Consider the following 15,356-nt stretch of genomic DNA (forward strand, 5'->3'; position numbering starts at 1 on the left):
AGCAGACCTCCATCTATTAGACATGACACGCAACTTAGCTGCTTCATCAGCCATTTGTTATGTTGTAACCTACCACAAAATTGAGTTATTTCTGTCAAAACAGTATCAAATCCGTTTGTGACAAAGTTGAAATTTACTTTTAATTCAGTTTTCAGTGCAGGATTGGGATTTCATACCCCCTTAGGATATTGTAGGTGGCAAAAAAAAAAAAATCCTCTGCAAAGGGTACACCGATGTGTCCTTGCTTATAACTCTTCAAAAAATAAATTCCATGCAATAACAGAACTTGAAAGGGGATCGCACTCCTCATCATCTCTGGTGTTCTTCCTAATGACTCCAAGGAATATCAACCATTTATAATGGTGGATATAATGGTATTCGCACAATTAAATTTCCTGATAGAACTAACATGAGTGAGTCCAACTCACCAGAGAACCTGTGAAATTCTACTAAAACACCTATTGTGAAGGTAATCATGCTATTCATGAGCTCAGTCGTGGAAGACGAACAGCACATTGGAATGTACACAAAATGCTTGATTGAGATGAAGCAAATCTAAAACAACAGTATCGCATCTGTTTTTTTTTTTACCCATCTCAAGTAACACAAGAGAAAAAAAACAAACACCACAACAACAGAGTTTCCCACCTAAGCAGCCTCAACTTTAAACAGCGAGTGGAATTTATTTGAAATAAATAAAGTTTCATACATTTCACAGCTATAAGAGCCTACATAGTAAGCAAAACATAGTCTACTTGTCCGTGTGCAGAACTACACCACAGGGTAGTTCGAGACAGTTTGTCATGGGTTAAAAGGTGGAAAGATGACTGCCGCGGCCAGGCACTGCTCCCCCAAAAGATTAACGAGATAAAGAAACGAAAAGGTCCTCAACGCATGTGGCTTCAGGAGGCGTTTTCATGCGGTTTCCCTCCAATTCATCACCACATGACCATGCTTTGAAGGCAAAACACTGAAGTTCCTTGTAATAAACACATAGACTTAAGTCATAATATTATAGTATAGTTGTATATTAAACTTCTGATCAGTTCTTCCTCCCTATAATGGACACCTAACATTTCATAGCAAAAACCTATCAGTTGCTGATATTAATCTACTTTTGAAATGTCTCATCATCCTCGCCGGACACGGGATACACCATTCACAGACTTAAGACAGCACAGCCTGGGAGTTCCTGATGCCGACCAGGTTGTCTGCGCTGACAGACCTCCTCATAGCGGATTTACTCAGGTCTTTGTATCGGTCCTCACACAGCCTGGATATGGCCTGGAGAAAGAGGAAAGCACAGAACAGTTACCGCCGCACCCCTAAAGCAACTAACAGATATCAACTGCCTCATATGTGGAATGTAAAACACATTCACCTCGAGTTTTTGAGCCCGCTTGTTGCTAAGCGGTTCCAGGGGGAAACTGAGGTTGTTGTCGTCGGCCAGCGAGCGGAGGTCAAAGTAATACTTTGCGTAGACGCTGGCTGGGACGTTGATGTTGAACTGGAGCAACTCAAGGAAGTGACGCTCCATCTCATTCCTGCACAACATGTCAGAGAATTCCTCGTTTTTATGAGAACTCAAGCTCATCCCACATGGACGTTACATGTGGGCTGCGACGTGAAAACCAACAGTAAGTACTAGGGGTGCACTGATCCGATATTTGTATCGGAGGTGAAAAAAAAGCAGATCGGTGCATCCCTAGTACGTACTTCCATGGATGAGGAGCAACACTCACATGTCCTCCACTGTGATGTCTTTGAGGATCTGGCAGTAGTCGACATTCCACACAGCCTGGTCGTCCCACACCTTGGAGGCCAGCAGGATGGCGCCGAGAACGATGCGCTTCCAGTTGCAAGGACAAATGTCCATCTCAGCATATGTCAAAAGCCTTTCCAGGTAGACCTAACAAGAGTGCACGTCCATCAGTTCACACCAGCAATACACACTTCCAAACAAAACAGTAATAAAGAAAAATGGATGGGAGTGTTTTCGGGGCTCTTGTCTTGGAAACCCGGTGCCATAAACCTACCAGAGTGACGATGGCGCACTCAGCGGTGAGCTGCGCAGAGCTGAAGAGCGTTCTGATAAAGCGGTAGATGAGTTTGTGTTCTGGGTCGACCACAGAGTAGTCATCTGGGACTTTCTCCTTCTGTTGGGCAGAGGCTCATCGTTACTGGCTCATCAGCGCAGGAAATATCGCTGCTCTTATCAAGTGAAAAACTCACCGACAGGGGGTGCTTCTTCTCGTCGAATATATCCAGCGAGCGGTTTGAATCTCTGCAGGAGCATAGACAAAGACTGCGTTAACCTTATGTAACAGTTTAAACAACATTTAAGCATGAAAGTTACTCCTTCACATTGGTTTTGGTCATATTTGACCAGAGTTTTTCTGTCACATAAATGTTAGTTTTACAAAGCAGCCCCACTTTCATGTGGAGCTCCTCAGGGCTCCATCCTAGGCACTGTTCTGTTGGCTTCGGGTCCATTTTTAATAGAGACAATACTCCCCCTTCCATTGCTTTGCAAATGACAATAGCCCACGAAAATGCCAACAACACATCCCTCGGATTACTTAAATGATATCAAAGCTCGGATGGCTTAAAACGTCCCCTCTTCTTTCGAAGGAAAATTTTAAAAAGCCCCTGTGGCTTCCTGTGCGTTTCAGCATTGAATTTAAGTTTTTTTTAAGGCTCTTCATGATCTGGCTTGAGTGTATAAGAAGCCCTTTCTTTCAAAATGAAATAAATGAACAAATAATGAATTCATCATATTAATAAATAAATGAAATTTTTTTTAATTTTTCAATGGTCAACTTATCCATTTTGTAACAATTTGATTTCCTGATAGCATTAGTACCATTATTTTGTGACGCTTATTTCATAATAAGCGTCCTCATGCTAAAACAGAGGTGATCCCATCTTTTTCAGTGGCAGTACCGAAGAACTGGTCAGACGCTTTTTGAGACCCACCACTTCTTTTAAGTGTTCTAGTCAAGCACTGCTCGTGTTAGTCATCCATCAAAACCCTCTGTAACACCCCCCATTCACACCCACCTCCCCACTACACTCGCGAATTTGCTCCCGGCGTGCCACCTTGGATTTAGTCACGCCCATGCTACCTCCATTAATTACTGGTCAGATGACCGCTCACGCTGGTTCGAAAAGTAAGAGTAAAACCTTGAGATACGCTTATTCACCAACAACACCATGTGGACATTTAAAGGGGGAACTCTGGTATTTTTAAACCTAGACCTTATTTCTGGCATGAAATACGTTTATCTACTCACCGAGAACAGCTTGGTTAAAGTCTGCATCCTTCGGAAGATATTTAGATTACTCAAGATCCATATAACGGAGTGAACGGGGCGTAGACCATGCAGCCTCTAAATAAGGCATTATCTCTCTTTATTTCACCAATACTTTAAGAAGAATGAATGAATGAATCAACACGTACTATTGCACTGTTAGCTCATAGCTGCTGTGTTGTTGTTATTGGCGGCTATCGGGGTGCTTTAAGAGGGTTTTCTACACACTCGTCTACTGGGATGACATCATCGACGCGTGCTGCTGCAGCACAGCTCATTTACTCCCTGCTCTGTGACAGTCGGCTAACTTCACACGGAGTTTGCTGCTGATAGTTTTGTGCAACATGGCAGGATATTTATCAGATTTTGACGACAACTTTGAGTACGATGGACGTCCTTACGCGTTCATTCATTCATTTGTCTTAAAGTATTGGTTTTAAAGTATTTAGAGGCTGTACTGCCAATGCCCCCGTTCACTCCATTATATGGATCTCGAGGAATCTAAATATCTTCCGAAGGACGCCGACTTTCACCAAACTGCTGTCGGTGAGAAGATAAACATATTTCATGGCAGAAATAAGGTCTAGGTTTAAAAATACCAGAGTTCTCCTTTAAGAAGTTAAGAAGCAGTGGATGTTGTGGCCAGCAGGTTAAAAATAAGAGGAAACAGCAAACAGTTCCAGCATCAGTGATGATAAGGGCGCATAAGTGCACATGGCGTGGGCTCTAAAGCAAGGAAAGAGTTCTGGTGCTTCACTTTTTCTGCCGGCGAACTACACTGAAGATTAGGGGCAATTTATGAAAATGAAAACAGTGCAAAAAAAAAAAAAGAAAAAAAAAGGAAGGTCTCAAACGCTGGAGCAACAAGCAACAACAGTCGTCTCTCTTTTGAAGCGTGTTGCATTCCAAATTAAAACTTCTTAAAAAATACAAAGCATGATGATGATTTTGAGGGAATAGTCCAACTTTTTCATACGTTTCAACATTGTTGAATCTGTGTTTTCACTACTGTGACCAAGAGTCACAGTTTTGTTTCCTCACAGCATACTTGAGTACTGGGGCCTGCGCTAAGGAGCCGGATTAGAGGCTTAGCGAGGTAACTTCAGGTTCAGCTCTGGATTTCCAGCCTCGTGAAGCCCGTTCACTTCTCACCGAGGTGTGCGACAACACCAACTTAATGTTGGAAACCCCAGCTGCGAGTTGGGTTCCGAGATAAGAGCTGGACACGTGCACAAGCGCCACCTCCCGACGAATCACTCCTCTTAGAAAATGAAAAAAGGAAAAAATGAAAAGGCCCCAGTGCAGAGACAGAGAAAGTCTCTCTCCAACTCTCTCGGGGGTCAAAGACCGAATTACGCTGTCTGACTTTCGCCGAGAAGTCTCCTCCTGAGAGATGTGTCAGCAGAAGGGAGTGCTTATGTAACCGATTGCTCTAAAGCTCGTTCCTGCTGACTTTAAAAGATTTGGAACCGACGCTCTTTATTTCCATTCACCAGAATAATTCAACTCCAGCGGAGATGCCTGTTTTGAATGAGCGCTCCACATATCAAACTCCTAAAATCCGGTGTCACAGATTCTCAAACTAGGAGAGATATTCAACAGCCAGTGTTGCATCTGACAGAATATATATCTGAAACTTTCTTCCCATGCTGCAATAACACACCTGCAGCCCATTCATTCCTTCCTGCTCTGCCTGCAGCATCTGTGCCGCTACTCCACCTCCTTTACATGTATGCCACGCATCCAGAGTCAGATCTCGGCGAGATCTCCATATGTTCGGCAAGGCCTCCTAAAGCTAACCCCCTTTGGATATGCAGAAACCACGCCTTGGAGCTAGAAGAGCATTTGTGAGAATATTTCAAGCTTTCCATACCTGTTTTTTATGTGGTAGTATATGGCCAATGCAACGCTGCAACAGACAGAAACAAAGACAAACAAACGATGAACCAGAAGACCAGAAGACTGCGGCAAACTGTGACAACCTTTTTAAGAGAAACCTGTCTAACAAACACACAAAAAGTGGGGAAAAGAGGGGAAATTGCTTACCATTTGATGGTGCTCTTGAGGTTAGGTTGGCTGACTGTGCTGTCATCAATGAATATTGTTGAGCAGGAGCTGTACTTTTTAGTCAGAAGCCCAGGGGAAGTCTGGTATGGAAACAGTTTACAACCCAAGTCTTAGTCTAGGAGAAAAGTTGGCATCTTCTTTTAGATTTCTTTCTATCACAAAGCGCTCATCACTTACGTGGTTCATGTAGTTGCTTTTCCTTTTCTCGCGCACTGGAATGGGAAGGCAAGCTTAGTGACATGAATAGCTGAAACGTAATTAAATGACAGCACGATCAGCAGAGAAATACCGACCATCTGTCTGGGATTTGTTGAGGAAGAGAGTGCTGGCTCTCGGGTGGTCTGATGGGTTTTCCTCGTGGGCTAATTCTGTGGGAAAAAGAAGAAAAAAACAGCGAAAACTACTTCAAATGGTGTAGTCCCAGCTATCCACACCACTGACGGGAAACGACCCCCAGGGTAAGACTGGGTGGAACTACAAAGTCCCAAAGCAGAGCAGCTACCACGCACCATCGGGGAGCTCCCTGTCGCTGATGTGCTGCAGGTAGGTCCCGGTGTCCTCGCTCACGTCCTCAGTGGTGGTGATGGGACATTCGTCGAGTTCCACCTGCCTCCTGCGGATCTTTGGACTCTCTCCAGGAGAGATGCAGCAGGACACGGACCCTCCCATCACTGACCTACAACAGCTCTGCTACACAGCCAGAGCTGGCTCCCATAGAAGTGAGGACTGACAACACCGAGCTTCTCGAGCAAAGTTCAGCCCAAATCTTTAGGGGGGCGGTTAAAAATGTAACACCTCTGTTCAAGAAACTTGCTTCATACCAGTTTGGAGGGACTAGCTAGCAAATAGAACCTGCATTTGAATAGATCAACATAGAACCTGCATTTGAATAGATCAACCCTTAGTTTAGTTACTAATGGAGCTGTAATCTGGAAAATCCAGCTTCAGAGCAGAATGGGGATCCAAAAGACAGACAACCAAGTGGTTATCTGCGGTACGTGCAGGACAGCTGACATATTCAGGGCGTGTGCGCAGCAAACCACTAGCGCACTTTTCTGTGAATTACATGCGTGGAGTGGATAGTTTTGGACGGTGAATAAGTCACATCAACTCATTTTACGCTATGGAGTCTAACATGGCAAAGTCACAAGCTCCTCTATCTCCCTCCATGCCTAGCCGGCTAACGCTAGCTTCCACACCTCAATCCATTCTTTCCCTCTCCTTCAGTGGCATAGATCAACATCCACACCCGCCAAAAGCTGAAGGCGTTATCACAATTGAGGGCTTCTCCACAAGAGGACAAGACAGATTCACCGACTGGAAAAGACTCCTAAGACGAGCAAGAGGGCGGAAAGGTAGCGGATACAAAATATACAGCCAGCTCTCATCTCGTCGCATTTACGGGAGACACGTCTTGGTACGTCGAGTTACTTGTCGTACAGCAGACGCTTCCGGTTGTTTCTTTCAAACTAAAAGTCGCGCTGTGTACCTCGAATAGAGTATAGAAACGGGCGCTGTGCAGTGCAAACGGAACAAAAACACATGTCAGATTTGGGAGAATATAGTTTTCCCGCGGGCTGTGTGGTGGTTTGCACTGTCGCCTCACAACAATTCGGCTCGAATCTTGACAAGAGGCCTTCCTGTGAGGAATTGGCATATTCTCCTTTTCCAGTAAATATGCATGTTAGGTGAAGCTGCGATTCTAAATTTCATTTTGGCCCTTTGGTGGGCTGGCGAGGTGTCCAGGCCAGGGTGTACTTCCCTGGGATTCTGTGTAAGGCAGAGCGAGTAAAGAAATTGACTTTTACTTTGAACAAATGAACACGAATGAAACGGAAACTTGAAAGCTGCTAGATGTCGCTAACTTCAGATAACCAGCGAAGGCCACGCCCCCTCACTTAAAACGAGGATAGTCGTTGAGAAAATCCCTTGCAGTTACGCCCATTCAAAATACTAGCGTTTTTATTCGTTAATGTCGTCTCAGCTGTAATGTGATTGGCCGAAACTGCTCATTGACATTCCAAGAGTCAGACAGCTGGATTACACTTCGGCTCGAATCGCAAAAGCTCTTGAAACTACTGTGTACGTTTTGTACAGAAGGAGTAGCTAACTTCTCACGGGCTGCTGAGGGGAGAAAAACACAGTTTTCAGAAAAAAGAAAGAAAGAAAGAAGGTGCAATGAAAAATAAAACATGTACAAATTATTCCGGAAGATGGCGGTAGTGAGTCAGTTAAATCAGCCAAATACCTTGACGTGTCAAAGAAGAAGAGTTGTACGCGAGCGACTGACCACACATTACTACTGAACATCGTTTCCATTTGTTTTTTTTTAAGCATGGCTCTTGTCCCTTATGTCGAAAACCCTTCGCCTGTGTTTTCCAAGCTTCACAATTCATCAGCACAATTCCGCTTCGCCAACCACGACCTCAGTATCGCACAGGACTGGAAAAAGCACGGGGTAGCGGCGGTTGTGTGGGATGCCGTGGGTAACACTAATGGCAAACATAGCAACATAATTCTTTGGCGAATAAAACGTGTTCGATGAAAATGCCTTTACTTCTCAGGCGGTTGTCATGTGCATGTATCTGGAGTTGGAGAAAGTGGAGCTGACGGGGAAGCGGGCCATCGAACTGGGTGCTGGTACCGGACTAGTGGGCATCGTAGCAGCTCTATTGGGTAAGTGCGTCGTCACTTAACTGTTTAAAACCTTCTAAAATATAACTCCTTGGCAGTAACTTCCACAAAATACATTTTTTAGCTGAAGGATAGCACATGTGAAGTCATTGGGCGGAAATAGAGGTGTTTTATCGCACGTTCTCAACGTTTCTAGGTGCTCACGTGACCATCACAGACAGACAACCAGCCCTAGAATTTCTATCTTCCAACGTCAAGGCAAATCTACCCCCTCATTCCCAAGAGTCAGTGGTTGTGTCAGAGCTGACTTGGGGCGAGGGTCTCGAACACTACCCGGCCGGGGGATTCGATCTGGTTCTGGGAGCGGATATAGTCTACTTAGAGGCCACGTTTCTGCCTCTGTTGCGGACTCTGGAGCACTTGTGTTCCGACACAACTGTGGTGTTGCTGGCCTGCAAGATCCGCTACGAGCGGGACACGAACTTTCTGAACATGCTCAAGCGGTCTTTCGCAGCCGAGGAGGTCTACTATGAGAAAGAGAGGGACATCCATGTATACAGAGCACATAAACTCCCGCGGAGGAGGGATTTATAAGAACTATTTTTTTCTTCTCCCATCAGGCAACACGAGGACTAAAATCAGAGGTCTTTAAAAAAAAAAAAAATCCTCAAAACGTACCAGAAACACATTTATTAACAGCTGCCAAAAAAAAGAAAAAAAAAGTCATATTTGAATAGCTCTAACATAATGCACTGTATTATACAAGTTGGTGCGAACATTTAGAAACTGTGAATAAAAAAAAAAATGATAAAAAAAAAAATGTAAAGCAACATTAAAAAAAACAAAAAACAAAAAGCATACTGTTTCAAGACTATACATAATACCTAATGATTACAATATGGCATTCCATTCTTGTTTAAAATAAAATAAAATAAAAAATAAAATAAAATTGTATTTTTTCCATCTCCGTTTGGGCGCACTTTACAATCCTCTCGCGGGGTTCGATCAAATTGTTCCTTGGGTTCAGTTTTAACTCGGATGTCTCAGCTTGCAGCATTGGTGCCACGCTGAAATCTTAAAAAGAAAAAAAATATATATATATCTATATATATATATCTATATATATATAGACTGAAATGCTCAAGGATTGTAAACGCAAGGAAAGTGCACGCGCCACTTTGTATGTAACCAAATTTTTTCGGATGTAAACCAATTCTATTAATCTTTAATAGAATTGCGTGCCCCGTCTCTAAAGTTTAGTTAGAAATATACGCAGATATATTATTCATTTAGTTGCAAAACAATTAAGGCTTGTTATTTATTTATTTTTTTGGTTTACGTTCAAAAGGAAATCCGCGAGTCAATAAAATTCTTGGTTTTTTTTGTTTTTTTTTTTAAAAAGGATTCAAAAATCCACAATACAAAAATAAGGATGAGATTTTTACTTTTCAAATGCCACTTTAAACAAGAGGGGGAAAAAAAAAAGAAGAAGAAGAATTAACCGTTTGTCGACTTAATGTCATTTTCCTGTAACAAAAGAACCATTTGTGGGTGCCTACGACCAAAACCCTCAGCATTTAAACACGTTTACTTATGTCACTGTGGAGTAAAGAGAAAGAAAGGAAGAAATCAGCCCCCATGCCTTGATTACAATGTCTTTACAGCTCAAAAAGAAGGGAAAAAACCCCTTGAAAGTGTTTGATTTCATGTCAAATCGTTTACAGATTTCAGTGCTGATATAGATGGAGTCTCTTAACTGCATTTTTTTTTTTTTAAGTGGCATTTTAACACGAAACCCATTTTACAACCCGACTGAAATGTTTGTTGATGTCCTATGAAGTCAAAGTAGATTTACATTATATAATAATAATAATAAAAATAAAAAAAAACGCAAAAAAAAAAAAAAAGTCAATGGCATTATGGAAGCATATAATCTAATATATAATAAACAAATACAGGTCAAAGATAAAATGTCCAAGACACAGCCCATCTACAGTTCAAAGCGTAATTAAGTAACAGATGTTAATGCAGGAGGCGCAGGTTACAAATACAAATGCTGCACGTGAAGGTAAATCTCTTCAACTGATCCGAGAGTGAGCTCCATCATCGGTGATTGTTGTCAGTTCCCCATTGCTGGTGATGTTGCCGAGTTTGACCCAGGCACCAGTGACTGGAATGCTTCCCTACGTGGTGTTTAAAAAAAAAACAAAAAAAAACAACAAGAAAACCAAAACGTGGACTTCCCCGTTCAGTTCTGGCCCTTCTCCGCGGTTCGTCCTCACCTTTTTCCGTGGGAACTGATAGGAGCAGGATTTCAATTCGCTGAAGTGGAATGGGTTTTTTTTTTTTTTCTTTGTTTGTTTGTTTTTCAAATTCCTGGCGAGTCTTTTAAACAGATTTTTTTTTTTCTTCCAACAGTTTTTAAAAAGACAGCACGAGAGTAGAAAAGGAGGAGTGGCTTCCAGTCTGCGGAGTCTCTGTACATGGGGACTGGTGGGAACCTGACAAGCTCCTGGCAGGCTCTTTGATGTTTACTACTCGGATTTGTGGCAGTACAAGTCTTTGAGGGCTTTCAGTTCCTCGATGAGAGTTTTGTTCTGGTTTTCCAGTACGGCCACGCGGTTTTCCAGACACTTGACGTACTCCTTCTTCTTCCTACGACACTCTCGGGCTGCCTCCCTGCGTGTCACAGAGACCACATGAAGTTACCAGCCCAGACTGCGACTCCCACAGCCTCAAAGGCAGGAAGGCAACCGCCTCTTAACAGCGCCGTGACGACATTTACTGACCTGTTTTTCATCAGTCGGACCTCCCTTTTGCGCGTGACTTCCTCTGTGGCTCCTGCTGTTCCCAGTGCGGGCGAAGTTGCCATGACTACCCCGGGAGTGATGGCGTTGGTGGTGGCTGTGCGAATTTGATAGGCCTGGACATCACCAGAGGCAGCTGACAAGCGAGGGAGGGAAAAAGACAACAAGAAACATAAAAAACTAAATGATATTACACTCTTCGGTGTGCTTTTACAGAGCAAAATGTTAAGACACTTCCTTACCTTGTACAACCACTTGGTTGCTAGGCACGAGGATCTGCTGGCCGTCACTAGTTTGAGCATACTGTAGGATGGTGGCACCGGGTTGGGCAGCAGCAGCATTGGCCATGGTGAGAGTCTGCAGGCCCTGGACTCCATCTGTGCCATTATTGGCCAGCTGAATGGCCCCACCCTGGGTAATGGCAACTGCATTGAGAAAACAATAAGACTTCTTTACTCAAGTGCCCGTATATAATCATGTATTTGCATATCAAGACGTACCAGTCAGTTTTTCCTCTATATTCAGTTCACTTAAAAGAAAAGAAAAGAACACAAGCTTCCTGTTTTAAAAGGTACGTACTGTACTGGCCACTGCTGGTCTGATAGATGGGGGTGGGCATCGTGACTGTGGTGATGGCCGGGGCAGAATCGTCTTCTGACTTCTCTTCCTCAATTCGAGGCACCGCTGGAGCGTCTGATGATAAGTCGTTGAGAATCTTCCTGTAGAGGAGAGGGGAGAAATCTCAGTTAAACGTCCGAGCAAACCGATGACTTCTTTCTTTGGAATGAGGTTTAACAAAGCATCGGTGATGGATGAGATAAAGGAAGAGGGATAGAAAACAGTAAAATGAATGATGAATGTTTTCATAAGAGGAAAGAGCTCTACGGCATCTTTATACCAATGAGGGGAAAAAAACAAACAGACCTATAAGAAGGCCGTCTGGACAGAATCTCTCTCCTCTTCTGAGAATCTGTGACACTGTCAACAGATTCCTGAGAGTCCTCACTCTCAGCAACAGTTGAAATCTGCAAATGAAATAATAAGAAATAAATAAATAAACAAACGTAAATAAAATCAGAAATGCTTTAAATTCAACAGCTGACTAAAAACAAAACGTCTGAAGTATCTAAAACTAAAAAGTAGATCATGTTTAGCTTACAGCTTCAATCATAGTGCAATGTCAGCATCAAGCAATCATTGTTTGCGCTATATAGAAATCAAGAATGGCTCTAAATGCATCTTTCCTCGGCTCACCTGTACCGTCTGGACTTGTGGGGACTGAATGACAGAAGGCTGAGCAGCTTGGATCACCCCGTGCACTTGGACCGTTTGACCGTTGGGTAGCTGCACGAGTGTGACTGTGGGACTACTGGATGACACCTGGCCTGCTGCTATGGACTGCAGCCATGACAGCACGCAATTTGTGTGTTAAAAACAATCCTGCGACACAATCACCAGTTCACAACTTGCTGTCGAATGTGTGCATTTTGTCACGACGGCATGAATTACCTGTGCCAAGGTGATCTGCTGGGCCTCAGACTCTGAGACAGCTGTTTCACCACTTTGCTGTGTGTCTGCACCAGCCTCCATGGTCATTTAAAATCTGGGGGTGGAGGGGGGGGCATATTATAGATAAGCTTCAGGTATGATGCAATGAAAAAAAAAAAAAAAAGCCTCTGCTGTTGCTGTAGTTGAGACAGTTACATAATCTGTTGCTGTTTGGAGGATGCTTTTGTTTTTAAAAGATCCACAATAAATGCAAATGTATGCTGTAATTTATTCTGTCAAAAGAACAGCAAAGTTTAACCTGCCAAAAAAAAAAAAAAAAAGTTTCCAGATAGTAGCTAACAGCTTTTTACTAGCCATGTGAATTTTTTTTTTAAACTGTTGTGTCTTGGGTGAAACTGCCATAAAACTCGCCAGTGCCGTTCCATCAGTTGTGAAATATCGCGATATAACCTTTTGCAATATAAACCGTGGGAAAGTTGTCCACAGTGTAAAGCAGGCACTCTGGAGGTTGAGCGTTACTTGCTGGATTTTTCAAAGGAGGGTGTGGTTTAGCTTAGCATGCTACAGTATGATTAATTTATAGCGGAATTGGAGCCGTGCTCACTAAAAGCACATAGCGAGGCTAAACACAACGTGAATGAAAGCATAACGCTATAATTGAGCTCGCATAAAATGCTGCAGCTAAATCATAGTTGAGCAGCCATGGGGATAGTGTTACCAAAGTTAGCATGTAGGTTAGCTAGCTTGAGTGAGCCTTCCCTGTCTGCCTCCGTTAGCATGCTAACTCGCTAATAGTTATGCTTTGAATGTAAGCACAGTTCCGCAGAAAAATATTTAACTTGTATCGAAGGTGTGGCTCAAATCAATTTAATTGGTTTTGTTTAAATGAACAAATGTCTCAGTTTGGTGCTTTGCTTTAAGCTTCGGTGTCAGGCTAAACTCATGCTGCACTGTCTGATACCGTTAGGTTGCTAGCTTGAGGCTTGCATGGAGGGAAATGTCTGCATGCATTGTATGTCAGTTTTGTTTGCAACTACAACACCCCACGTTCACTAAATACCTTCTCGAGCCAATTAAAAATTAAAACATGTTCTACTTAAATCTGCGCTAACGTAAAAGTGCTAACTGCTTCACAAACTTATGTCCTTAGTGTTTATTAAATAAGAAATTCAAGCCCACTCCCACATTAATACCTATGTCTCAGTCGAGCCAGCCTTGCAGAGACTGACTCATTTTGTGAGCCTCTGCAACACCGCCGCCATGATCTCTTTGTTGGCCCTTTGCGATTATAAGGCACAAATAACATCTCTGGGCAGCCATATATCTGTTTAGCAAACATCGGATGCGTATCCTCTTACCAACACAGACTCGCTTCGTCACTCCCGGGTCTACGGAGCTCCACTTTTATTCAGACCGACACGTAAGAGACCGCGTCAGGCTACACCTCCGTCGCGTCACCGAGAACAACAACACGGAGAGGAGGACGAGGGAGACGACGACAGCGAAAAAATCAGCTATGCCGAAGGCACCCGAGTGAAACCGGAGAAGTTCGGAAGCTCACGCAAACAGCCGAGGGCAAGGCTCAAATCACGGAGATTGCCGAGGAAACCGTTGTCCCTAAACTGATCTGAGCATGCGCCAGATTGTCCGCTCATAAATCAACAGTAACATATGTATCTATTAATCTATCTGGTGGAACAACCTGGCGTTAATATGAATAATGCCAAACTTTAATCAATCAACATTCATTACATCTATGTAACTTTCTGTCACATAAACACAATAAATTAAGTTAAATACTTTAAATGCTTTCACCATGATCACCACAATGTTACTGTTGTTGAATACATATTAACTGATACACATAAGCTGTGCAAACTTAACTCTGCTCAGAACAACCTTTGGCTTTATGAATCAACCAATGCACCTGAGCACTCTGAGGACTACCCGAATACATTTTTATTTCCACAAAACAATGAAAAAGTTTGTTTTGAAGCCAGCAGCAGCTTCAACGCAAGCTTCCTAACAATGTTGCTGATGCTGACATAGTGGAAGACAAACTGAGCAGCTTAAAGTCTAAATTCTTATCCTGGTGGATATTTTTTGATCATGATGTTTTTTAAACTAGCCTGTTGTGTTAGCAACATGATGCTCATGCCCGTAACTGTAGTATGCAGCTGTTGACAGTGGACAATTCTAGGAGCACAGCAAAATGACTGATTCACTATATAGAATAGAATAGGCAAGGCAAGGCAAGTTTATTTGTATAGCACAATTCAACAATAAAGGTGATTCAAAGTGCTTTACAGAGACATTAAAACAGAAGAAATAAAAAGCATAATCTAAAATTTAAACAAAAGAAAGAAAGAAGAACAATAGATAAAATCAGAAAAGATTATATATATGAAAGATAAAATCAATAGTTAAATTATGATTCTGTTTTGAAACTCTAGCTTGTTCAAATGCAGCTGAAAATAGATGTGTCTTGATCTGAGGCTTTCTGGGAGTTTGTTCCAGAGATGTGGAGCATAGAAGCTGAATGCAGCTTCTCCATGTCTGGTTCTGACTCTGGGAACTGATAAAAAACCGGATCCAGATGACCTGAGGGGTCTGGAAGGTTCATAGTGGGTCAGGAGGCCACTGATGTATTTTGGTCCTTGACCATTCCGAGCTTTATAGACCAGCATCAGAACTTTAAAGTCTATCCTCTGATGGACAGGCAGCCAGTGTAAAGACTTCAGAGCTGGACTGATGTGCTCCACTTTTTTTGGTCTTAGTGAGGACTCGAGCAGCTGAGTTCTGGATGAGCTGCAGTTGTCTAACTGACCTTTTAGGTAGATCTGTAAAGATGCTGTTACAATAATAGAAACATACTTTATTCATCCCACAGTGGGGGAAATTCAAATTAGTCAAGTAGCTCAAAAAATTATAAATATTTACAATGATTTCATATATAATCAATATATATGAAATATATATATTTTTATATAGTGGAATATATAGTGTTTTGCTCCAAAGGCCCAACTAA

At 42.6% G+C, this 15,356-nt stretch overlaps 3 protein-coding genes across 4 annotated transcripts; 1 reads left to right on the plus strand and 2 right to left on the minus strand.

The window, feature by feature from the left end:
• Window positions 1-640: 640 nt before the first annotated feature.
• LOC140291798 (cyclin-Y-like protein 1) lies at window positions 641-6,815 on the minus strand. The gene is made up of 10 exons (XM_072379445.1): window positions 5,888-6,815; window positions 5,672-5,746; window positions 5,556-5,590; window positions 5,358-5,458; window positions 5,185-5,220; window positions 2,233-2,284; window positions 2,037-2,156; window positions 1,743-1,909; window positions 1,382-1,544; window positions 641-1,284 (listed from the first exon to the last, which is right to left on the minus strand). The coding sequence occupies exons 1-10, from the start codon at window positions 6,045-6,047 to the stop codon at window positions 1,168-1,170; spliced, it is 1,026 nt and encodes a 341-aa protein (XP_072235546.1). The 5' UTR covers window positions 6,048-6,815; the 3' UTR covers window positions 641-1,167.
• An 835-nt stretch (window positions 6,816-7,650) lies between these two features.
• On the plus strand, window positions 7,651-9,114 carry mettl21a (methyltransferase 21A, HSPA lysine). The gene is made up of 3 exons (XM_072379475.1): window positions 7,651-7,860; window positions 7,943-8,054; window positions 8,209-9,114. Exons 1-3 carry the CDS (start codon window positions 7,714-7,716, stop codon window positions 8,604-8,606), a joined length of 657 nt encoding a protein of 218 aa, XP_072235576.1. The 5' UTR covers window positions 7,651-7,713; the 3' UTR covers window positions 8,607-9,114.
• Window positions 9,115-9,381: 267 nt separating this feature from the next.
• LOC140291958 (cyclic AMP-responsive element-binding protein 1) lies at window positions 9,382-13,815 on the minus strand. 2 transcript variants are annotated; one of them, XM_072379456.1, is made up of 8 exons: window positions 13,687-13,815; window positions 12,329-12,422; window positions 12,074-12,217; window positions 11,744-11,844; window positions 11,399-11,538; window positions 11,062-11,244; window positions 10,802-10,955; window positions 9,382-10,691 (listed from the first exon to the last, which is right to left on the minus strand). In XM_072379456.1, exons 2-8 carry the CDS (start codon window positions 12,413-12,415, stop codon window positions 10,547-10,549), a joined length of 954 nt encoding a protein of 317 aa, XP_072235557.1. In that variant the 5' UTR covers window positions 12,416-12,422; window positions 13,687-13,815; the 3' UTR covers window positions 9,382-10,546. The 2 variants fall into 2 exon arrangements, with proteins under 2 accessions (XP_072235557.1, XP_072235565.1); XM_072379464.1 differs by lacking the exon at window positions 13,687-13,815 and adding an exon at window positions 13,522-13,678.
• Window positions 13,816-15,356: the final 1,541 nt, after the last annotated feature.

This window comes from Leuresthes tenuis, unplaced genomic scaffold (genome assembly GCF_036924035.1).
Source record: "Leuresthes tenuis unplaced genomic scaffold, fLeuTen1.0.hap1 SCAF_1, whole genome shotgun sequence".
NCBI lineage: Eukaryota > Metazoa > Chordata > Actinopteri > Atheriniformes > Atherinopsidae > Leuresthes > Leuresthes tenuis.